Source organism: Macaca fascicularis, chromosome 15 (assembly GCF_037993035.2).
Source record: "Macaca fascicularis isolate 582-1 chromosome 15, T2T-MFA8v1.1".
Lineage (NCBI taxonomy): Eukaryota > Metazoa > Chordata > Mammalia > Primates > Cercopithecidae > Macaca > Macaca fascicularis.
In genome coordinates, this window is record NC_088389.1 from 718,972 (window position 1) to 743,692 (window position 24,721).

At 47.2% G+C, this 24,721-nt stretch overlaps 1 protein-coding gene and 1 long non-coding RNA gene across 2 annotated transcripts in view; both read right to left on the reverse strand.

Moving 5' to 3' along the window:
- LOC135967580 (uncharacterized) overlaps positions 1-17,666 on the reverse strand; it is a 45,635-nt gene extending 27,969 nt beyond the window's left edge. Inside the window, exons 1-4 of the mRNA XM_074018071.1 lie at positions 17,590-17,666; positions 17,145-17,308; positions 16,735-16,817; positions 16,363-16,651 (exon numbers count right to left, since the gene is read on the reverse strand). Coding sequence (XP_073874172.1) covers positions 16,363-16,651; positions 16,735-16,817; positions 17,145-17,308; positions 17,590-17,666 — 613 coding nt within the window. The remainder of the gene's footprint in view (positions 1-16,362; positions 16,652-16,734; positions 16,818-17,144; positions 17,309-17,589) is intronic.
- A 1,253-nt stretch (positions 17,667-18,919) lies between these two features.
- Positions 18,920-23,015, reverse strand: LOC141408571 (uncharacterized). Its single transcript, XR_012424001.1, has 2 exons — positions 22,882-23,015; positions 18,920-20,363 (listed from the first exon to the last, which is right to left on the reverse strand). It is a non-coding gene; the product is annotated as an uncharacterized lncRNA (long non-coding RNA).
- Positions 23,016-24,721: the final 1,706 nt, after the last annotated feature.

Below are 24,721 nucleotides of genomic sequence, written 5' to 3' on the forward strand. Positions count from 1 at the left end.
AATAGTTCACACAACAGATGATACTCAGGCTACTGAAAGTTTATTGAGAGGGGTCTTGCTCCAAAGAAAAAGTTCTCTCCCAAAGTTATCAAAGATTCACAGCAGGCACCTGCCCCCAACACACCATCTTCCGAGGGCCTAGGAGTCAAAAAGAAGGTAAGACAGTAGTAAGGGTACAGGGAGAGGAGAGCGGGAGGGGACCGAGAACTCGGAACCAAGAGATGGGCGGACACTGAATGCCTGACTCCAAGGTTATCACCCCAGAAAACAAGTCTGTTTAAGTCCGTAGTAACAGTGTTAGTACTTTCACTGAACCTGCACTCAACACTGGAGAACCTCCCTGTGTTATAAAGACGATCTGAAAAATAACATTAATTCACAATGTAGAGTGATGATTCAGCCACAGAAAATAAAACTGACATAATCCACTACAAGTCACACTATGTCTGTCTTTAAGACTGGTTTATGATGCAGAAAAGAGGCAGTTTGAGATCTAAAATACTTAAACTGGCAAACACCTTGTTTCCCTGAATTCTCACAACCGTGGCACCAGCTAGAGTAAGACAGAGTGGTTTTCAGAGCTTCCAGAACAGCAGAACAGATCAATCATAAATATGCAAAAGTGATCTGAAAACAGAATTAATTAATATTCCACGTTTTGGCTTAAACTAGTCATGTGATTTCCAATAAGTGGGAAACATTCACACCGATTTTTATAAGAAAGTTCAATGTGAACACATAGTACAGAACATTGCCTTTGTTTTGGAATTTATTTATTTAATATGATAATTTCATTTGTATTTAGTTATTCTTGATGTTGAATGCTCATCTTTATTAATGATGAGCTACCCATTTTCTGACTGAGGAAACAGAAAGTTGTCACTGCCTAACAGCAATACTCAAAACAGCCTGTATGAAAGGAAAAGGTATATCTGTGTGCACACAGATGCATACACATGCATACACGTACCTATACATGTACACACGCGTGTACATATGTGCATACACATACACACATACACATGTGTGCATGAGCACACATGCATGCACACATATACACATACATGCATACACACGCATATGCACATACACGTACACTCATATACACACGTACACATGCACACACATACATGCATATACACGTGCACATGGACACGTGGACACGCACATACACACGCATACACACATGCACACACATGCATGCGTACATGCATACGTAAGTATCATCTCAGGTACGTGGATTCAAAATTCTGATGCAAACAAGAATAATTACAAAACAAGGTAGGGTGTCAACAAGTGAGAATTGAGATGAAAGTTCTGATATGTTCCAGAGACGATACGGGAGGTCGTCACATCACATAAATATCTTACCCATTTTAAACGTGACAATTCCTGCCAACATCGGCCTGGATTAAGATGATTTCATTGACATAAGGAACAGAAAATATAGTATTTATTCTAATGAGATTCTGTAATCATTACATTATTTTCACAATTATAAGTAATCACTAAATAACTTCCTCCCAAGGGTCTAAAAATAAAAATAAGATAACAAAAGAAAGTCACAGTCCTGAGAGCTTTATCATGCAAATCACAACTGTGAAAATCAAGCATGTTTTTGAGACTATGCCCTCCTCAAATATCCTTCCTGGAATTTTGTACCAGTAATGGCTGGTAATTAATTGTTATACCAGCTGGAAAGTATATCATTGGGGGTACGTGAAGTAAACATGTAAAGAGAAATGAACACACACACTTGAACCCAGGCCTCATTTCACAACTGTTTCCTACTTTCGATTTGCTTAGTTTACCTCATGAGGTACCTCGAGGAGAGAAAGCAGAGCTGGGATCTGCCCCGAGGCTGCTTCGGGAAGAGCTGGGTGGGCACCAAGACCCTCAGACCGAGGGCTGAGCTGCGTGGCTATGACCCCATCACTGCAGCTCCCCAAGCGTGTGTCCCTGTGTGTCACGCAAACCCCTGCCACACAGGTGACACACGCCACACGCCTGACACAGGCTCAGCACACAGGGAGCGATCAGTAAGTGGTGACTAGAGAGAAGTGACGGCCTTCAGCGTGGATGGAGAAAACAGGCCACAGACTCACAGAGGAAACGCCACAGATCCACAGACGGAGAAAACACCACAGACGCACGGACGGAGGAAACACCACAGACGCATGGAGGGAAGAAAAGTGCCACAGACGCACGGAGGGAGGAAAAGTGCCACAGACGCAGGGACGAAAGAAACGCCACTGATGCACGGATGGAAGAAACGCCACAGACGCATGGACGGAGAAAACGTGCCACAGAGGCACTCACGGAGAAAACAGTCCACAGATGCACGAACAGAGGAAACGCCACAGACGCACGGACGGAGGAAACAGGGCAGAGACGCCTATACACCAGTGTGGAACGTCGGACAGGAACGTCCCGGCCATGCACTGTCCACTCCCCCTAGAGACTTCCCACCCCAGAGCACTCAGGATGGCTGTGGAGCGCCTGCCACGCACCCCAGAGGCGAAGCTGGGGAGCCAGAGATGAGCAGGTTCACGTCCATCAAATGCAGCTGCAATCCCTGTAATAACTGGAGGTCACTATTAAACAGAAGGGCACTTCACTTGGAATAAAAGCACTCTGCATAAAAGAACTAAAGATTGGCTGGAGACAGCTTAGAAACCGTCACCATTATTCTTGTTAGTGACAGCGAAGCTTCAAGAGTGGTCACTTTTCCTGTAGAAATCCCACAGAGGTGATTCCTGGAACTCATTTAGAATATTTCTTTCCCAGAAACCACACAACCAAGAACTTAATAGTGCCGTCTCTTGACCAGAAAGATTCAGATTTCTGATGAAACTAAACCCTGTCCAGCCTCCTGATTCTAGAAGATGCTGTACAGAAAAGCTAACTCAAAGGGGTCTCATTTCTTTTGTCATCCACGACACATAAAAAATTTTTTTAAATATACAAAAAATGTAGGAATCGTACAGTGAATACCCATGTGTCTACCCCCTGGATCACAGACTAGATTTAAATGTAAAGTTCTAAAGGTTCCCAGCTAAGGAAATGTGCAGTGTAAGCCTCTACCTGGTTAGAACCAAGGGGAATGGAATGAGCTTTCCCCAGCCTTGCTGCTCAGCTGGGAGGGGCTGCCACAGCTCAGCCACCCCACCCCAGAGCACCCAGGATGGCTGTGGAGTTCCTGCCACCCACCCCAGAGGTGAGGCTGGATCCCCATTCGCGGTGTTAAGAATGAGCCAGCCTTTAGAGGCCATGTGGTCTATACTTGAATAGAAAATGTTCCAGGAAACTAAAGATTCCAATGCGTGCACTGAATTCCTAACCATTTGAAACCCAGGCTCCTCATCTATACACGAAGAACAACGCTCTCTCCTGGGAAAGCATTTCAGAAGGACGAAAAAGGATCCACATGAGAGCAGCTGAAAACTACAAGGCATCATGCAATTATAAGCCTTTTTCTATATCTTTGTTTCAAGGAATGTCAGCATTCTAAATATTGCAGTTCATCCCACATCACCTTTCAGGAGCAAATCATAACGATCAAAAGTATCAGCAGAATCACTACCAGCTCAGTCGCCATGTGCTTCTTCTTCCTGCATGACAATTCCTGCAGAACGATGGGACCATCCAAGAATGGCTCCCTGCCATCATGTGCCCATTCTCCTTCCCCAGGGGGCTATTCCTGTACTCACGGGGCATGGGAAACCTGTATAACGCCACCAGAAAGTCCTTGTTTGACTTACACACTTCCCAGAAGGGCTGATTTTATCCAGAATCCTAACTGTGTCAAACACTAAACCTAAGAAATCATCAAGAAACCAAGGAAATGTAAGGCCATGTCCTGCCCCGGGTGCATGGCTACTAGGGGAGAAATAGAAAATGAGACATGAAAGGAAACTTTTAAGATATTCAGACCATCACTGGATGATTCCAGGAACCCATTACAGATCATTGCTGTTCCTAATAACAGGAAAGAAATTCTAAAATCCCAACAGGCATGGTGAGTCCCTCACTTGCATGAAGTCAAAATAATAATCCATCACTCTCTTCAAAAGGACAAAAGAAAAACTCTACTTCCTCTTCATATTAATTTGTGTACAAGCGACTTAAGTGAGAAAATCTTAATGTCTGGACTGTGATATCAATAGCAAAATAATCCCAAGATTCCCAATTAAAAGATAGAGACGGCCTGAATGAATTTAAAACAAGAAAAACCGACTATATGCTGCCTACAAAAAACACAGTTCAGCTGCAAAGACACACATAGACTAAATGTGAAGGGATGGAAAAACACATTCCACATTAATGGAAATCAAAAGTAAGCAAGAGTAGCCATATTTATTTCAGATCAATCACAATTTAAGTCAAAAACTGTAAAAAGGAGAAAAAAAGGTAATTATATAATAAAGAGATCAAAATAGCAAAAGGATATAACAATTACGAGTATATGTGCACCCAACAACAAAGCACTCAGATATATAAAGCAAATATTAGTAGATCTAAATGGAGAGAGAGGTCGGGCGCGGTGCCTCACGCCCATAATCCCAGCATTTTGGGAGGGATGTGGAGGCAGGTGGATCACCTGAGGTCAGGAGTTTAAGACCAGCCTGGCCAATATGGTGAAACCCTGTCTCTACTAATACAAAAAATTAGCCCAGCATGGTGGCACATGCCTGTAATCCCAGCTACTTGGGAGGCTGAGGCAGGAGAATCACTTGAACTCAGGAGGTGGAGGTTGCAATGAGTTGAGATTGCACCTCTGCCCTCCAGCCTAGGCAACAAGAGCAAAACTCTGTCTCAAATAAATTTATATATACATATATATGTATAGAGAGAGACAGGGAGACACCAACACAACAATAGTAGGAGCTTCAAAATCCCACTGTCAGTACTGGAGGTCATCTAGACAAAAAATAACAACAAAACATCAAATTTAAAGTCCAGTGTAGACCAAATGGACCTAACAGACATTTACAGAACATTTCATCCAACAGATACAAAATGCACATTCTTCTCAGCACATGGAATATTCTCTAGAATCCACCACATGTTAGGCTACAAAAGAATTCTCAATACATTTTTTCTAAAATTGAAATAACATCTAGGATATTCTCAGACTCTAACAGAATAAAGCTATAAATCAACAACAAGGAACAGACACTTCTCAAAAGAAGACATTTATGCAGCCAATAGAGACATGAAAAAATGCTCATAATATAGAATGAGACCACCACTTCTCCTGTTGTCTTTCCCAGCTTTTCCCCGTCTCCCCTTTTCCCTAGTTTATAAGACAGGAGAAGGGGGAGAAAACAAAAAGTTAGAAAGAAACAGAAGGAAGATAAATAGCTAGAGGACCTTGGCACCACCACCTGGCCCTGGTGGTTAAAATAATAATAATAATATTAACCCCTGACCAAAACTACTAGTGTTATCTGTAAATTCCAGACATTGTTTGAGAAAGCAGTGTAAAACGTTTTGTTCTGTTAGCTGATACATGTAGCCTCCCATCATGTTTTGTCTGAGGCTAGTCCTGCTACAATAATCACTCGCCATCAGAGAAATGCAAATCAAAACCACAATGAGATACCATCTCACACCAGTTAGAATGGTGATCATTAAAAAGTCAGGAAACAACAGGTGCTGGAGAGGATGTGGAGAAATAGGAACACTTTTACACTGTTGGTGGGACGGTAAACTAGTTCAACCATTGTGGAAGACAGTGTGGTCATTCCTCAAGGATCTAGTACTAGAAATACCATTTGACCCAGCCATCCCAATACTGGGTATATACCCAAAGGATTATAAATCATGCTGCTATAAAGACACATGCACACGTATGTTTATTGCGGCACTATTCACAACAGCAAAGACTTGGAACTAACCCAAATGTCCATCAATGACAGACTGGATTAAGAAAATGTGGCACATATACACCATGGTATACTATGCAGCCATAAAAAAGGATGAGTTCATGTCCTTTGTAGGGACATGGATGCAGCTGGAAACCATCATTCTCAGCAAACTATCGCAAGGACAGAAAACTAAACACCGCATGTTCTCACTCATAGGTGGGAAATGAACAGTGAGATCACTTGGACACAGGAAAGGAAACATCACACACTGGGGCCTGTTGTGGGGAGGGGGGAGGAGGGAGGGGGGAGGGATAACATTAGGAGATATACCTAATGTAAATGATGAGTTAATGCGTGCAGCATACCAACTTGGCACGCGAATACATATGTAATAAACCCGCACATTGTGAACATGTACCCTAGAACACAAAGTTTAATTTTAAAAAAAATCAACAACGAGGAGAACTTTCAAAACTGTATGAATACATAGAAATTAAACAATATGCCCTTGAATAGCCAATGGGTCAATGAAGAAATGAAGAAGGAAATTTAAAAATTTCTTGAAATAAATGAAAACAGAAACACAACATATCAAAGTTTATGGTATACAGCAAAAGCAGTATTAAGAGGAAAGTTTATAACAATAAACTCCTACATTTAAAAAACAGATTTAAAATAAACAACCTAACAACGAACTGCAATGAGCTAGAAGAGCAAGAACAAATCAAATCCAAAAGTGGTAGAAGAAAAGACATAACAAAGATCAAAGAGGAACTAAATAAACTTGAAACTAACAAATATAAAAATGAAGAAAAAAATGTTGGTTTTTTGAAAAGATAAATAAAATAGACAAACCATTAGCTACACTAAGCAAACAAAAAGAAATCCGAAAGAAATAAAATTAGAAACAGAAAAGGAGAATGACAGTTGATACCACAGAAATACAAGGGATCATTACAGACTATTTTGAACAACTATATGTCAACAGATTGGAAAACCTAGAAGAAATGGATAAATTCCCGGACACGTACAACCTACCAAGATGGAACCAAGAAGAAACGGAAATCCTAAAACAGACCAATAATGAGTAACATGTATGACTAAGTAATAATAAAAAGTCTCCCAACAAAGAAAAGCCCAGAACTAGGTGACTTCGCAGCTGAATTCTACACATTTTTGTTTCAATTCTTCTCAAAGTATTCCAAAAGTATTGAAGAGGAGGGAATCCTGCCAAGTTCATTCTTCAAGACCAGCATTACCCTGATACCAAAATAAGACAAGGACACAATAAAAAGAGAAAACTATAGGTCAATATCCCTGATGAACACAGATGCAAAAATCCTCAACAAAATACTAACAAACTGAATCCAACAGCAAATCAAAAAGATTATACACCATGATCAAGTGGGATTTATCCCAGGATGCAAGGATTGCTGAACAAACACAAATCAATAATCATGCTACATCACATCAACAGAATTAAGGACAAAAACCATAATATCATTTCGATAGATACAGAAAAAGCATTTGATAAAATTCAACGCTGCTTCATGATAGAAAGTCTCAACAAAAGAGGCACTGAAGGAAAAATACCTCAACACAATAAAGGCCATATGTGACAAACCCACAGCTAACATAATGGGGAATGGGGAAACACTAAGAGCTTTTTCTCTGAGATCTGTAACAAGACAAGGACGCCCACTTGTGCCACGCCTATTCAACACAGCACTGAACGTCCTAGTCAAGAGCAGTCAGGCAAGAGAAAGAAATCAAGGGCACCCAAAGTAGAAAGGAGGCACTCTAATTGTCTGTTTTCAGACAATGTGCTCTTATATATTAAAAAAAAAAAAAAAAAAGACTCCAGCAAAAATCTCTTTGAACTGATAAACAAATTCAGTAAAGTTACAGAATACAAAATCAACATATAAAAATCAGTAGCATTTCTATAGACCAACAATGAGCCAGTGAAAAAAGAAATCAAGAAAGCAATCCCATTTAACTACAAAAATATAAAATAAAAATAAAAATACCTCAGAAGAAATCTAACCAAGAAGGTTAAAGATCTCTATGAGGAAAACGATATTCTACCCTCGGAAGGTAGAACAGTGGCTTCTAGAGACAGGAAAGGGCGGCGGGAAGGCAGAAAGGGAGAGGTTATCTAATGGATACAAAATTACATCTAGATAGTAAAAATAAGGGTTAGTGTGCTATAGCCTTGTAGGGTGACTATAGTTTACAATTTATTGTATATTTTCAAGCAGCTAGAAGAGAGGATTTTAAATATTCCCAGCATTAAGAAATGACAAATGTTTGAGATGATGGACATGCTAATTACCCTGAGTTGCTAATTACACACGAAAAACATGTATTGAAATATCATACTGTATCCCATGGATATGTACTATAATGTGTCCATTAAAAATAATAATTGTTAAAAACCCAAGGGTCATTTCTCATGTGTCCTATGTCAGTGTTGTGGTCCATTGGTGGAGACCCAGCCATTTGCAAGTAAGACTATAGTCACTTGAGCTGAAAGCAAATGAATCGTCACAAAAATTACCACTGGCACCGAGTCTTCTTTCCAGAATTTCCTGCCCACAGCACTGCCACAGTCACTGTGGGCAGGAAAGACACACTAGCACCCAAGTTTCAACCCCAGTACAGTTGATGCTTTTATTTCTCTGGTTTGGAATAGGTGTGTGTTCATAATTTACGTTTACTCCAACTGTCCCCTTGCTTAAATAGCTTCTTAAGGATAACTTCCTCTTACTAAATCCCAACAGCTTCTGAGCATCCGTTATATTCTCCAAAGTAAATAAAAAGAGAAAACGTGTTGAAAGCCTGATAATGTTCACTTAAGAATCCAGCATGATGTACAGCTTGAAATGACTACTCCACCTTGTTCCTTTACATGACTTTTAAAGTAGCCCCAGTTATTATACATAATTGAGGTCATAATTTCTGCAATACCATTAGGTCCACGAACGGTAGGGCCAGAGGACTTCAAAGTCTGTCTCCGATTTTTTTTTTTAAAAAAGGGAAAGCTCATGAGAGTAGGTAATGAAAATAAATATTCACACAACTCGGAACAGGGGATGGTGAAACATAAAACTCCAGCCTGGCACAGGTGTCCAGCCAGTGAGGGTGGGGACACAGACTCATAGGGTCCCCACAATCCCTCAAAAATGCCACAGACAGGTGGGTGGCCTGAGACAGAGCCAGGCTCCGAATTCCGGGAGCTGTCTGGCTCATGTGCACCTCATGTGGTCCACACTGCACGAGGATGCCCAACGTCACCAGTCCCGGTGCAGAACACAAGAATGCCCCATGGCATGAGCCCCCGCTGCACAGCATAGCCCGAAGGTGCCAGCTCAGACTCCTACACACGCTGGTCACCAAGGCACTGCCCTCCAGGAAGGAGGACCCCAGAGGTCGTGGCAGGGTGAGGTTCTGCTCTTCATCATCCGCGAGCAGAGGGGAAAGTCCCAGCAGACATTTGGGGAGCCTCTACACGTGGTTCTGGGACTCTGAGTGGAGGTTCAAAGATGTCCCCAGGTACGCCAGACTCAAACCTAAAAAAGACCCATTCTTCCAGATATGCCCAGACTGGAACCTATATAGGCCATCCTTCCTAGCTTTTCTCTGGAAAACCAGGCTTAAAAGAGTATCGACTAAAAGGGGCCACCAGGAAGACAGAAGTCCTATCTTTAAAAAAAGATTTTTTTTTTTTTTTTTTTTTTTTTTTTTTTAAAAAGAGGCACTGAGGCTCTGACCCATCTGAGCACAGAGTACATGCTCGGCAGCCTCTGTCAGAGCAGAGCAAGTACACACATGCTCTCCATGCCCTGTGCTCCCAGCACCCGTGCTCCCCGCACCCATGCTTCACACGCCCGTGCTCCCCGCACCCGTCCTCTCCACGCCCATGCTCCCTACACCTATCTGTGCTCCCCATGCCTATGCTCCCTGCAGCCGTGCTCCCCGCACTGTGCTCCCTGCGCCCATGTCTGCTCCTCGAGCTCTCTTCCACTGGTTTCCTCTGTACATCCCTCTTGATAGTCACTGTCACTGTCACCTCGAATCACCTGGCTAAATGGAGGTAAAGAAAAAGTCTAGAGTAGCACATTGGAGGACAGAGTGGAAGTGGCTATTTACCAAGCAGGGCTATGAGATGAGCGCATCTGATCCCCATTAATCCTGACGGTCAGTTGATTAGCCCTGTTCAACAGCTGGGGACACTGAGGTGTGGAAGGACGGGCTTGCTTACCCCAGACGATGCTGACAGTGTGGGCCCAGCCCAGTCCCACAGCCACCAGGAGGAGGCTCCTCACTGGGCAGGCGCGGATGTGCAGCCCAGAGAACGCTTGGGACCCTGGCACAGACTCCTCAGGAAGGAAACAGAGAAAGGCCCACAGAGACTCAAGCAGCACAGAAGAAGGTCACCCACAAGTTAAAAATAGATGTTTGTGCTTTACCGTCCCAGAGTGCTAAAAATCCAACCCACTCACACGCACAGCCTGACGTGAGCCTGGCCTCCTGCAGCACTGGGCTAAGCGAGAGACGTACCTGCCTCTCTCCCGACAATAGCAAACTTGGCAGCTATTCTTCAATGTACTTGACACGCTTCTGTGAGGATTAAGCGACACTCTGTCGACACTGGCTAAGGTTAATCCTGACACAGCCAACCATCTAGATCTGCAGTGAACAAACAACTTACTTTGGATGATTCTGCCACTAACAAAGACCCTGAATCTCCCACCAAAGCTTAGTGACACGACTTACCTTTCTGTTTTCATTTCAGGTACACTGGCCCACATGATCTAATTTACCTGCTGATAATGCCTTGGAAAGACCACCAGGGGGCCCCACACCATTTTCAGCTTTAGAGGGATGTGAATTTCCCTTTGATGAGAAAGGTGATGGGGAAATAAAACAAGGATCCAAAACAGATGCCTGTGTGTTTCCTGGGAGTGATAAAGTCAGGAACTGCCTCTGTGTGTCAGGCGAGGGAATAACAGAGACAATGGCACCAACTCCTGAGACAGAAGACCTGATGCATGGTGCAGCCACCGCCTGTGGCCAAGGAAATTCCAGGGAATGTAGACCCCAGTTGTATGGTACAGCCACCATGTGCGACCACAGAAATTCCAGGAATGCAGACCCTCAGTCACATGGTACAGCCACTATCTGCAGCCACAGAAATTCCAGAGAACGCAGACCCTCAGACACATGGTACAGCCACTATCTATGGCCATGGAAATTCCAAGGAATGCAGACCCTCAGTCACATGGTACAGCCACCATATATGGCCACGGAAATTCCGAGGAATGCATACCCCAGTCGCATGGTGCAGCCACAGCCTGCAGCCACAGAAATTCTGGAGAACGCAGACCCCAGTCGCATGGTACAGCCACTACCTATGGCCATGGAAATTCCAGAGAACAGAGACCCTCATTCCCATGGTACAGCCACCACCTATGGCCACGGAAATTCAGGGGAACGCAGACCCTCAGTTACATGGTACAGCTACCACCTGTGGTCACAGAAATCCTGGGGAACACAGACTCCAGTCGCATGGTGCAGCTACCACCTGTGGTCACAGAAATCCTGGGGAACACAGACTCCAGTCGCATGGTGCAGCCACCACCTGCAGTCACGGAAATTCCAGGGAATGCAGACCCCAGTCACATGGTACAGCCACCATCTATGGCCACGGAAATTCCAGGGAACATAGACACCAGTCGCATGGTGCGGCCACCACCTGTGGCCATGGAAATTCTGGGGAATGCAGGCCCCAGTCTCTAAAGTATGAACTTCACTGCAGTGAATGTGGAAGAGTTTCTCTCTGTGCAGAGCTCAGTATCCAGAAGGGGAGATGGCCCCAGGAATGCCTTCCTCCTCTTCAGAGCTCAGGGCCTAGGGCTGACACCCTTGGGAGGGGTCCTTGTTCAGCAATTGTGCCTGTGGAGGGTCCCCCAACACTCACCGTGCACCTCCTAGGAGCGGAGGCTACAAAAGGGAGCCAGAGACCAAGCTCTGCTCAGACAACAGTGAGCTGATGGCCTTCCACTCTAAGTTCAACAGGGACCCAGGGACCAAGCTCTGCTCAGACAACAGTGAGTTGATGGCCTTCCACTCTAAGTTCAACAGGGACCCAGGGACCAAGCTCTGCTCAGACAATAGTGAGCAGATGGCCTTCCACTCTAAGTTCAACAGGGACCCAGGGACAAAGTTCTGCTGAGACAACAGTGAACTGATGGCCTTCCACTCTAAGTTCCAACTGCATGGAATGTGTATTCCATGAATGCTTGTTAAATGAATGATTCATATAAGGTCATCTGTGCTGACCTTTGCTGGTCTGCTGAATGTGAGCTTCAGAGCATAGGCCTCATTCCTGGAGCAGCCAGCTCTTCCCAGAGCGACGGCCGCTGCAGGGCAAAGCCCAGAGCTTGTCCTGCAGCAACACACTCAGGACCCTGCGCTGGGCACGCTGGGGGCCTCTCCAGCAGAAGATCCCCAGCCCGGACCGTGCAATACCAGTGAACCCCAGGGGAGTCCCAAGTGCTCAAAATCATGTAAATGTCCATTGTGATTTAACATATCAATTTTAGAAGAAAGGGCATATTGCCACCTCTCTCCTCAAACTAGGGACTATAAATCGATCCATCACCCTAACTGAGACTCTGCCTTAAATTCTGCTAAAACTACCATCCAAACACTCAAATTTACATTAGCGTTAAGGGAAAAAAAAAACTAAACCAAACACCTGTAAGAAACGGTCAAGTAACCTGTGATACATCAACCCAAAGATTAAACATGAAAACAATGAAGTAGCAAGATATTAAAAGAATATAAACTCTATGTACATCATGGTCCAAGGTTCTAAAATTACACAGAAACAAAGACTGGAATGGAAGGGGGATACGTTTACAGACACATTTTTTATTTTTTAATTTTTAATATTGCTTCTCTAATGTATGATTTGACTAACCAGATAATTCAGCAAAAAATAAAAAAATAAATTGTGCCTATAGATAAATATGTAAAGAATCCTTTTCTTTGATGCCAATGGAATTAGTTTGGGTCTGACCCACAGTCTTCAATCTTTTAATTAAGACACAAAAATCATCTTTCAAGCTGTTAGGAAAAAAAGAAGAAAAAGATTGAAAACCAGGAGCCCAGAAAAAAAGGACTCGCTATGTATCACAGCGTCTCTCCACGCCTCTCCACCAAGGACAGTGCTCCCTCTTTCCCCATTTTCATACCTACTGCACAAAACACTTAGTAAAGAACTATCTCAATTCATGAGTCACACAGCACAAAGGGCCAGTGTCTCTGCCAAACATACCCTGCAGCCCCAAAACGAAGAGGCAACTGGTTCCTTCCTTCCTCAGTGAAGGAAGAATGAGAGGCTGCTGGTTGTCATTTTAAATCTCACACCTCAATGTCTTAGCACTTTCCTGCTTTGTTGGTTTCCAGGGCTTATTAAAATTAACCACCCCCCACCCCCCCCGCGGATATTGAAGAAAGAAAGCAGGAAGGTTGTGCAGGCTTCCAAGAGGCAGAGCCCTGCTTCCGCAGCCACCTCTGTCTTTCTACCCACAGCAGCCGGGTTTACCAATTAGTCTCCCTTAAAGAGCAGTTTATGCTCATCGCGAACAAATGGATGCAATTGCTTCTTTTGAGATGCAGCAAGTTTTGGGCCCTCAGAAGAAAGAAAGAAAGAAAGAAAGAAAGAAAGAAAGAAAGAAAGAAAGAAAGAAAGAAAGAAAGAAAGGGCCGGGCGCGGTGGCTCAAGCCTGTAATCCCAGCACTTTGGGAGGCCGAGATGGGCGGATCACGAGGTCAGGAGATCGAGACCATCCTGGCTAACACGGTGAAACCCCGTCTCTACTAAAAAATACAAAAAATTAGCCGGGCGAGGTGGCGGGCGCCTGTAGTCCCAGCTACTCTGGAGGCTGAGGCCGGAGAATGGCGTGAACCCGGGAGGCGGAGCTTGCAGTGAGCTGAGATCCGGCCACTGCACTCCAGCCTGGGCTACAGAGTGAGACTCCGTCTCAAAAAAAAAAAAAAAAAAGAAAGAAAGAAAGAAAGAAAGAAAGAAAGAAAGAAAGAAAGAAAGAAAGAAAGAAAGAAAGAAAGAAAGAAAGAAAGAAAGAAAGAAAGAAAGAGAGAAAGAGAGAGAAAGAAAGAGAGAGAAAGAAAGAAAGAAAAGAAAAGAAAAGAAAAGAAAAGAAAGAAAGAAAGAAAGAAAGAGAGAAAGAGAGAGAAAGAAAGAGAGAGAAAGAAAGAAAGAAAGAAAAAAGAAAAGAAAAGAAAGAAAGAAAGAAAGAGAGAAAGAGAGAGAAAGAAGAGAGAAAGAAAGAAAAAAAGAAAAGAAAAGAAAAAAGAAAAGAAAAGAAAGAAAGAAAGAAAGAAAGAAAGAAAGAAAGAAAGAAAGAAAGAAAGAAAGAAAGAAAGAAAGAAAGAAAGAAAAAACAGGGCACTGGCACAACAGTCATAACCTCTGCGTGGCACACACACAGAAGGAAAGTTAAAGCCCTGGAGGCGGAGGCGTTCGGAAAGGGAAGGTGGAAGTAGGAAGGACGCCCACGGGATAGAGTGGTCAGAAACAGACCACCTCACCAAAGGGCGCCTTAGACGTTCCAGAGGACAAAATGCTCCTCTTTCCAGGGTAAACACCCATTTGCCAAACTCAGCCAGTGACGGTAAGCAGGAGTTTGCTTTTTTTTTAAGGCGTCTGAGTAACGATGACAAGAGCAAGAAATGAGCTTAATAATGGGACTGACAGGGCCCTGGGCTGGTGACTCTGCTGATGTGCACAGCATCAAAACCCAGGTTCCTCAATGCGCTCCCTCTGCAGTTCAGGACAGCACTACAACTCACCCCATCAATCACTGCTTAAAAAATCAGTTCTAAAAAAAGACGACCCATTTGAAAGCAGCCGGAGGAGGAAGACAGAGAGTGTCTCACAGAATCCAACCGCTTGTAGCCTCGGAACCATAACAAGAATATGAAACTAGCGGGTCCAGTGTGAGGCAGAACAGAGACGCCGTCACGGCTCTCAGGAGGCTGAGCAGGAAGCGCATGGCTCAGGCCCTGCAACGCCCTAAGGGCGCCTGGAGCAGCCCACAGGCCTGTGTCCTTCGTGTGGGTTCACCTTCCTAGTTTCCTGGGTAAATTCAATGTACAGCATTTATTCGCCAAGAAAAGAACATTCAAATCAAACTACTGTCATAACTCTGAAGGGCTCTTAACACTCCAGTCCACACGTTCAAAAGCCCACAAATATCAGTGCTGCCACTGTGCAGGTAACAATGTTTTGGATGCATCATGCACGTAACCAGTAACGACGTTTTCATGTTTTCCGTAGCCATCTCATTCAGGATACTAAAATGATCTGTGACGACTTGATACTTAGTTATCTGTGATTTTCAGATAGATTTAACAAGGCTACCTGGCCAAGAAGGCCTCACCCTCCTGAACCTGGGCACCGGTGCCCCTACGTGCACCTGGGGCCTGGGGAGCGCAGTCTCCACCACCTCTCGCTCTTCAATGTTAAATGTCCTCCCGGAGCGCCTGCGTCGTGGGCCCAGGCTCGGCCCCTCCTGGAGAGCCCTTTCCACATTACAGGACAGGGGAAGCCCAGAGCCCGCGCTGCAGCGCCACTGACGTCCCGGAGTCCCCGATTCCTGCTCCTTCCCGTCCGCGGAGGCTGGCGGGGAGGGCCTGGGACCCATTTTAGTTTTCGGTTTTGTCACGAGCCGGAAGGCGACAGCACATGCGAGCGCAGGAAACCCTTTTTTAAAATCTTCCAACGGAAACGCGAGGGGCTGCCTGACTGCCTCGGAGACGCTAGGCGGGAACCCAGAGCACCCCTGCCGTTTCCCGCATTGCAGCAGCCGGGACCCCGCCCACGCCGCGGGGGGCCCGAGGCGACAGGAGGCCCGCCGGGATCCGGCCCTTTCTTCCTCGACAAGCTGGGGGGTGGCGTGGGGCGGAGTTGGGGGGCGGGGGCAACTTAAGAAGTGATCGCGCTGTACCCAGGATTCGGAGGGGAAGCCCGGCCCCATCCTACAGCTCAGAGGCAGAACGACCCCGGAAGGTGCTCCAGGCGACCCCCTCTACCAGGCTCAATTTAAAACATAAACCGGAGAGGGTGGAAAGCTCACTATTTTCCGAATGGAGGTTCCTATCGCCATGTTCCTTCCTCCTCCGCCCCACCCGGCATGGACCCCGGGGCTGCCTTGCCGGCTCCCGCCGCCCCGCAGGTACCCCTGCCGCTCCCGGGCACGGGCTTCTCCCCAGTTCTTCCCATCGCTTCCCCGCTCTTCTCCCCAGTTCTTCCCATCGCTTCCCCACCTTTCCCCGGGTCCTCCCATCGCTTCCCCCTCTTCTGCCCGGTTCCCCCATCCCCTTCGCCCTGTTCTCCCCTTCTCCCTCTTCTCCCCTTCTCCGTCCGTCCCTCCCTCGCCGCCCGGAGGGGGGCGCGCACCTTGAGCATGTCCCCCGCTGGTCAGCACGCCGATGGCCTTGCCGGCCCCGGAGAGCTGCTCCAGGAACTTCCGCAAGGAGCCCTTGGGGGCCCGGGAGTCTTCCGCGTCCAAGACGAGGAGGCCGAGGGCAGCCGCTAGTCCGGGTGCGCAGCAGGCAATGGAGACCCTGCCCGCGTGCGCCCGACTCGGAAACGCTGCCCCGCCCGCGCCCCCGCCCGGCCCTAGCGTCAAAGGGCCTTGACGGGCGGGGCCCAAGCGCACAGGAGGGGCTGCGGGGGTGGGGCGCGGCTAGGGGCAGGGGCAGGGGCAGGGAAAGGGGCAGAGAAAGGGGCAGGGGCTGGCCGGGGCCGGGTGTGAGCAGGAGGACCTACGCGGGGGTCGTCGTAGGTGGCTGCCGCGCTAGCGGTGGGTGAGGTCGCGGAGGCGGGGGTAACACCACAAGTGGGCGGAGTCCCTGGGGGTGGGGCCGCGTTGCCGGTGTGCTACCCTTGCGGGTGGGTTGGAGGACTCTGGTTGGGGCCTTTAGAGATGCCCGGAGCGCCACAGGTGGGGGCAGGGGCAGCGACCGGGGGAGGGGAGACCGCAAGGGGGCGGGGTCACATCGTTCGCTGGGCGGGCCAAGGCAGGGCGGAATAGAACGCCGGGAGCATCTCCCGGGGCGGGGAGGGGGGGGGGCAAGGGAGACCGTGAGTGGGCGCGAACGCCGGGGCCGGTGGAAACTCCGCACTTGCGGGGAGCGCCGATGGCGGGGTGGGGTGGAATCGGGGCGCGGAGACCCCACCTGGACGCGGAGGCTCGCGGCAGGCCCGGTAGATCCGGCTGTTGTCAGCGCCGAGCCCGGCCGCGCGCACAGCTTCTTGGTGGCGGCAGGATTCCTCCTGGGGCTGCGCTAGGAGCCTCTGCGCGCGGCTTCCTCGATCCCCGCCCCCACGTTTTCTCTGCAGCCTGAGGTCGGGAAGGACGCACGGAGAGTGGATCCTCCAGGTGGTGGGAAAAGCTGAGCGCGGCGAGCTTAGCTATGACGAAGCAGCGATTTCCTGGGTCCACGGGGTCTGTGGCGCTCCCGGGCCCCCAGCTCGTCCCGTGGGGAGAAGAATCCTTGGGGTGGGGAAGAGTATCGGGGCGCTACACTCAGAGACGCATGGGCGCGCGAAAGTCAGAGTGGGATAGGAGGAGGCGCAACGGGACTGACCTGGCGGGGAGGCGGGACGACACTTCCTCCCTACGGACAGGCGCGCTGCTGTACGCTGTGCCGACCTCGGCTGACTTCACCGGCCAACTCCACGTGCTGAAATACGCACATTCAAAGCGCTGTGCCAGTTGCCCATCCACAGCTTAACAGCCTGGTGCCAGTTACCTGCGATGGGACAGGGAGCAGCCCCTACAAAAGCACGGGCTTATGGGATCCCGGTTCCTTCAGTGCTCACCCCACGAAGAAGGGCTCCCAAACGGCCCCACTCGAGGGCTTTCCGGAGGATGGTCCTGCGCAGTGGGTGTTTGTTGAACAGATAGGAAACAACAAAAGAGACTAAGAAGAGGTTTGTTCTATGAACCCGGGAAAGTGAAGCAATCGCAAAGGAGAGTCTCACCAAAGGGCAATCCTGGGGAAAAGATGGAGAGGCATGGATTTTTCTTGGATGTGTGCCTCATCCTGGGGCTCATCCCGCTGAGCATCAAATATTCATTGCAAAAGAGGAAAAAAAATATATGCTGCAGACAATGCTGGATGGTCTAATCTCTCCCTTGGCCAGAATTAACGGCGAAATTCCTAACCCCTCGTGGTCCTCAGAATCACCTGTCCTATGCACACCCCCATTAAACCACTGAAGTCCAGTTTCTGGGAGCTCAGCCAGGAAATGTGTAGTTTTAAACAAACCACCTAGGTTATCCTGATGAATGCAAAGTCAGAGAGCGCTGCTCTCATGCAGTGAACCTGAGCATTATTCTATTAATTAAAAGGGAGAGGCGAATCCTGGCTGTCTTAAGGTGGCAGTTGAGTGGCCTTTGCCTTCTGGCGGGCAGAAGAGCAGACCGAGGCTCTAAGCACCTGCACCCACAGTTGGGCTCAGGATCTGTGCTGGAGAATAGAAGGGCTAATTTAATTATTCATGCCTTTTTAGAGCACGTTACATGTGGAGAAGGTGGGCCACACTGAATTTTATTTTAGCCAAATACCCGTTATCTCCTTATACAATTGATATTTTTATATTGAACATTAGGGGATTGGTCATTTGTCATCAAATTGTCTGTAATACAGAAAATGATAGATACAACCTAACAGTTCAAACATGATGAGTTAAATAAATGATGGTAAAAATATGCGCTGCAATAATATTTAGTTGCTGTTACCGCTACAAAGATATGTGTCTACTGACATGGAAATATGTTCAGGACATACAAATAAGTGAAAAGGCAGGCCTAGACGCAGTGCGAGCCTGTGTGTGAGTGCGTGCGTGCGTGTGTGTGTGTGTGTGTGTGTGTGTGTGAGTCTGCATACATCTGTAAATGTTTCTGAGCATTTTATTTCCTTTCTTTTGCTTAGTATAGGCAATGCCATTTTTCTCTGCGATGAACAGGTATTGTTTAGGGAATAGAAATAGCTAATGAAAAACAATAAAATTTAGAGTGTCAAGACCCCCAAGGTTACGGATTATGTTCAAAAGTTTGTCTGTGTATAAGGGCTGGGGTCAGGGTGGTCACTGACGGTCCTCACACATCTGTTCTTATGAGTTTGGCCCCTTGCTCAGTCAGTCAGGGAATTAACATATATTAATATATACCTGTAGCAAAGATGGAAAAGAATAGCTATGGCTTTTTTTTTTTTTTTTTTTTGAAAGTCATGTATTTCAATGTTGCTACAACTAGAGGTTTTTTTTTTTTTTTTTTTTAACTTTGGCCTTAGCAATGAATCTTCTAATTCAAGAGGAAGATATTACATGCCGTGCTGACCGTACAGCTTCCACCCAGTAGGACCTGAGGTGTGTGCTTGTTCTTTATTGTCCCTTGACAGATTACTCCAAAGGCCCACACCAGCACACACTTATACCCCAGGAATGATTACTCCTTGGGCCAGGAGTTCAGGCAGGCTTCACTGGGCCCTCTGCCCCAGGGGCTCTCCAGGGCTGCAGCAGGTGTCTGCCTAGGGCTGCTGTGTCTTCTGAAGGCTCAGGCTCATCAGGGGAGGAGCTGCTTCCATGCTCACTTCTGTGTTGCTGGCAGGATTCTGTTGCTTGCAGGCTGTTGGACTGAAGGCCCCAGTCTCTCTGTGGCATCAGCTTCAGGTTGCCCTCTGCCCTGGGCGGGTGACTGGCTTTGCCAGAACTAGCACCTACCAAGAGCCAGGGGGAGAGTTCCAGTGGACAGAACCTCAGCTCCTCCCAATCCAATCTCAGGAGAGACCACCATCTCTTTTGCCTGGTTCTATTCATCAGAAGTGAGCCGCTGAGTCCAGCCCTCTTCTAGGGTCTGGCTGTGAACACTAGAGACAGCGGCCAAGGGGAGCCACTTGGGAGGGTGGTGCTGCCTGGGACCTGCCTAGGACAAGGTGAAGGAGAACATGCATAGGGACAGCTGCCCTTCCCACTTCCCCTCAGTGGTGAGCGCAGGAGTTGCCGATGTGCCCTAAAGGAGTTCTGGCATCCCAGGAGGGAAGCAGCTCCCAGCCATGAGGACACCATGACCCAGTGCCCCAGCATGTGGGGCTGCACATCCCAGGGCTACCTGAGCTGCAGCCTCTTCCCCTTCTCTGCTGTCTCGGCCTGTGCATGGAGTGGGCATCTCAAATCTGCAGGGGCCAAACTGAGCTCAGGCCTCTGCACCCCCCACACAACCCCCCATCGCTCAGTCTTCCTTACCTCAGCTCCTGGTGACTCCATCCTCCCAGGGGCTCAGGCTGAAGCCTTGCAGTGCTCTTCCACCCTGGCATCTAAGTCCCTCAGGAAAGTCCCCATTGGCTCTTCATTGCATCTGGAGCCACTAGGGCCAGGCCACCACCTTTGACCTGGACCGGAACAGGCTCCCTCCTCATCCCCTGCTCTGCCCCAACCTCCACCCCACCTCCATGTCTCGGGTGTCCTCAGCTTCAAAGTCAGGGTGCACCTATCAGGATGTAATTCAGGCATCTTCTCTGCTGACTCGGAGTCACAGACCCCACACAAGCCACACTGGCCTGTCCTCTGGTCCCTTCAGATCCTGGTGCTGCCCAGAGGCCCATGCAGGCACCCGACAACCTCAGGCCTAGCCTGCTCTTTCCTCAACCCAGGCCCTCCTCTCCCTACCGACTCTGCCCACTTTCCACAGGTCTGTCCTGCAAGGTCTCCTGCACGGTGAGGCCTCCCCAGATCACCCTCTTAGAAATTTTGGGCTCCATGCACACTCCTGTTCCCTCCCTGCTGCTCTTAAAACATCCTCGTCAGTGTCACACATGGGGCATTTCACCTATCTGCTGGGCTTCTCGAAAGGTCCCCTGGCTGAACTCTGAATGCCGTGGATTCAGAGATCTTTGACTCTTCCCTGCTGCAGTCCCAGGGCAACAGCAGAGCCCAGGACAGAGTGAACCTGTCATGGGTGCTGCTGAATGAATGAATGAAGGAGGGAGGGAGGGAGTGAGTGAGTGAGTGAGTGAAGGAGTAAATGAGTGAGTAAATGAGTGAATGGGTGAGTGAGTGTCAGTCAGTGAATGAGTGAGTGAGTGGATGAGGGAAGGAGAAATGAGTGAGTGAGTGGGTAAATGACTGAATGAGTGACCGTGAGTGAGTGAATGAATTGCCAAGGGAGTCAATGAGTGAATGAGTGAGTGAGTGAATGGGTGAGTGAATAAGTGAGTAAGTGAATGAATGAGCGTCTTAGTGAATGAGTGAGTGAATAAGCAAGTGAATAAGTGAGTGAATGAGTGAGTGACCGAGGGAATAAATGAGTGATGAGTGAGTGAGTGAGTGAATGAATGAGTGACTTAGTGAATGGGTGAGTGGGTGAATGAGTGAGTGAACAGATGAGTGGGTGAGTGAGTGAATGGGTGAGGGAAAGAGTGAGTGAATGAGTCAGTGAGCGAACAAGTGAATGAGGGAGTGAAGAATTGAGTGAGTGAATGAACGAGTGAGTGAATGAGTCAATAAATGAGTGAGTGTGTGAGTAAAGGATGAGTGAATGAGTGAGTGAAGAGGTGAATGAGTGAGTGAATGAGTGAATGATTTGAGTGAGTGAATGATTGAGTGAATGAATGAGGAAATGAGTGAGTGAGTGAATAAGTGAGTGAATGAGTGAGTGAATGAGTGAATGGGTGAGTGAGTGAAAGGGTGAGTTAGGGAATGACTGAGTGAGTGAATGGGTGAGTGAATGAGTGAGTGCGTGAGTGAATGGGTCAGTGAATGAGTGAGTGAATGAGTAAATGAATGAGCAAGTGAGTAAAAGGGTGAGTGAATGAGTGAGTGAGCGAGTGAAGGAGTGAATGAGTGAATGAGTGAGTGAGTGAATGAGTTAACGAGTGAATGAATGAGTGAGTGAATGAGTGAGTGGGTCGCTCAGAGGAGATGAGGACAGGAGTTGCCCTCTGACTGCTACAGTAGACAGGAGCTGAAGGAGTCTGAAGGGTGGGATGTGCTCACTCGGTACATACACCCTGCTCCACACATCCCCAGAGAAACCTAGTCTCACCAGAGTGGTCGCTTGAGAATTATTAGTAACAACCTTTTTCCCAATATTTCATATATGCAGGATGATTTCTTACTTTCCTTGAAAATGCCAATCGTTTTTTGGACTTGGAATTCTCCACTGCTGGTCCACGCCACTGTATTCTCCCATAGGGGTATCCCCCGAGTTGGAGAAAGAGTCATTCCCAGGAATGGATAAAAGCCAGAAGGGCATCATCAGGTGGGGCACCTTCTCCTATCATCCTCCCCTTCCTGTCTGGGTTACCCTGAGTGACTTGGTTTGGAGGTCTACAAAATGCGGACATATCAAATTTAGATAAAAGCCTAAGCAGTTTAAGAGGTTGCAGTGCTAGCAGGAAGGTCTTTGGCTCCCGGCACCCTCCTCCTGTCCAGTCTCTGCTGGACCCAGGACTCTGACTCCACCTTCGGCCTTGGGGGTTTCCTCCCTTCCTTCCCAGCCACTGAGCCGGCTTGGGCTAATCTGCAACCGCAGAGGTGCAGCCCTCCTCCTTTCCTCCTGCCTCTTCCTCTCTTCTCACTTTCCTTCTGCTTCTTTCAGGACTTTGGAAAGTCCAAGAATAAGCAAAACTGTAGACCAGAAAACGCTGCCTTGAGCCCATTCCCCTCCCAGCAGCTTCCCTTCAGACTCCTTGATCTTGAAAACTTATTTTGCTTCGTATCTAGATGCTAAACTTTATATAGAAAACAGGTGGGGTTGGTTTCTTGGCCGGGTACAGTGACTCACACCTATAACCCCAGTGCTTTAGAGGCCAAGGGGGAACGATTGCTTGAGGTCACATGTTTGAGACTAGCCTGGGCAACACAGGGAGACCTCGTCTCTACAAAAATTCAAAAAAAAAAAAAAATTACCTGGAGCGATGGCACATCTGTAGTCCCAGGTACTTGGGAGGTCGAGGCAGGAGGATCACTTGAACTCAGGAGTTTGAGATAACAGTGAGCTATGATTATATCACTGCACTCCAGCTTGAGTAAGAGAGTGAGACACTATCTCCTAAAAAAATAAAAATAAAAAGTGCTGGAGTCCAAGCCCACAGCCAATTGCGACATGTAGATCTTTCATTTTTACAATCCGCCTCTCTTGTCTAAGTGCCAAATGACACTTTCATTGTGTGCAACTACTTCCACTTTTGACTGGCTTCTCTTTCCTTATGTATTAAGAATCAGGTTGCATAGAGTTCTGAGAAAATAAACTAATAAATCAGCTGCATGCCATGGCTCATGTCTATAATCTCAGCACTTTAGGAGGCTGACACAAGGATTGCTTGAGACCAGGAGTTTGAGACCCGCTTTGGCCACATAACGAGATCCTGTCTCTACAAAAAATAAAAAAATAAAAATAAAACGTTAGCAGGACATGGTGGCACACCTGCAGTCCCAGCTACTCAGGTGGTGGAGGCCTGAGGATTGGCTCGAGCCTGGGAGGTTGAGACTGCAGTGAGCCGTGATCATACCACTACACTTTGGCCTGAGTGACACAGTGAGACTCTATTTCTAAATAATATAATATAATATAATATAATATAATATAATATAATATAATATAAAAACAGATGGAAGCTTCCCAAGACTTTGATGCAGAAACAGGTCGCCCTGAACCAATTAAAATTCATGTCCAAAAACCGGAGAGAAATGAAAGAAAGAAGTTGGATTATTTCTGTAAAGTATGAGGCCACTACAAGTTTTACTTTCTCTAGGACGTTTTCTCAGTGGTGTCAACTGAAGTCCACTTCACAGAATGACTTCATCTCCTGAGCACGTTGGAGAACGATGATTAAAGAGACTTCCTGGCACTCCCGATATTTTTAGTGTCACATGGAAGCAGCAAGAGTCATATGTGTGAAATAGGTGGTATTAAAGCGGAAGACACTGGTTTGTTCTTTCATGAACATCATCGGAACATTTCTCTAACGACTAGCGTTATGTCAGAAAATGGGGAGAGAGAGATGGTTGTTTATTGGCAAATAAGTTACATAAATTTCCCAGTTAGAAAAACAATCATGATTTTAGCCTTGTCAGATGAAGTCAGATATGCCCTATGCTTCAGTTATGGAATGCTACCTCTGTATATTGATTGACCAGTATCTTCCACAGACCTGTGATCTGTCGCTGTGTATAAGCTTGAATTCATAACTACCAGTCCTTGAAGCTCCCTTGCTTCCTGCGCTGAACTGAAGTGGCTCCCAACTGAGGCATTCAAGGGAAAACTCACTGAAATATTTGAAACCACCGCCATGAACAAGAATGCTCTTCCTGTATGCTAGGATGTACACCCAGAGCGTTATCTCATTAGTTGTATATGCCAGCATCCCGCAGGATCTTTTACCTTTTTTGGGTGTCAACTTCGAGATTCTGATGTAAGCTGCAGACCTCTTCCTCTTCCAGGCGGGCTGGAGGAGAAGGCTGGGCTGGAGAGGAAGGCTGGGCTGGAGGAAAAGAGTGGGCAGGAGGGAAGGGTGGGCTGGAGGGGAAGGGTGGGCTGGAGGAAAATGGTGGGCAGGAGGGGAGAGAGGGAACCTGTGGTCTTCCTCAGGTTGCAAGAGAAAGAGAGCAGATGGGGAAGGATCAGTTACGTCTTCATCTCACATGCGGTAAATCAGTCCTCTACATAAGCCTTTATATAAGATAAGGTGAACATAGACCAGCTTCCTGTGGAGATGTAGCTATCTGTAACTATCTGCTTAGGAACAAA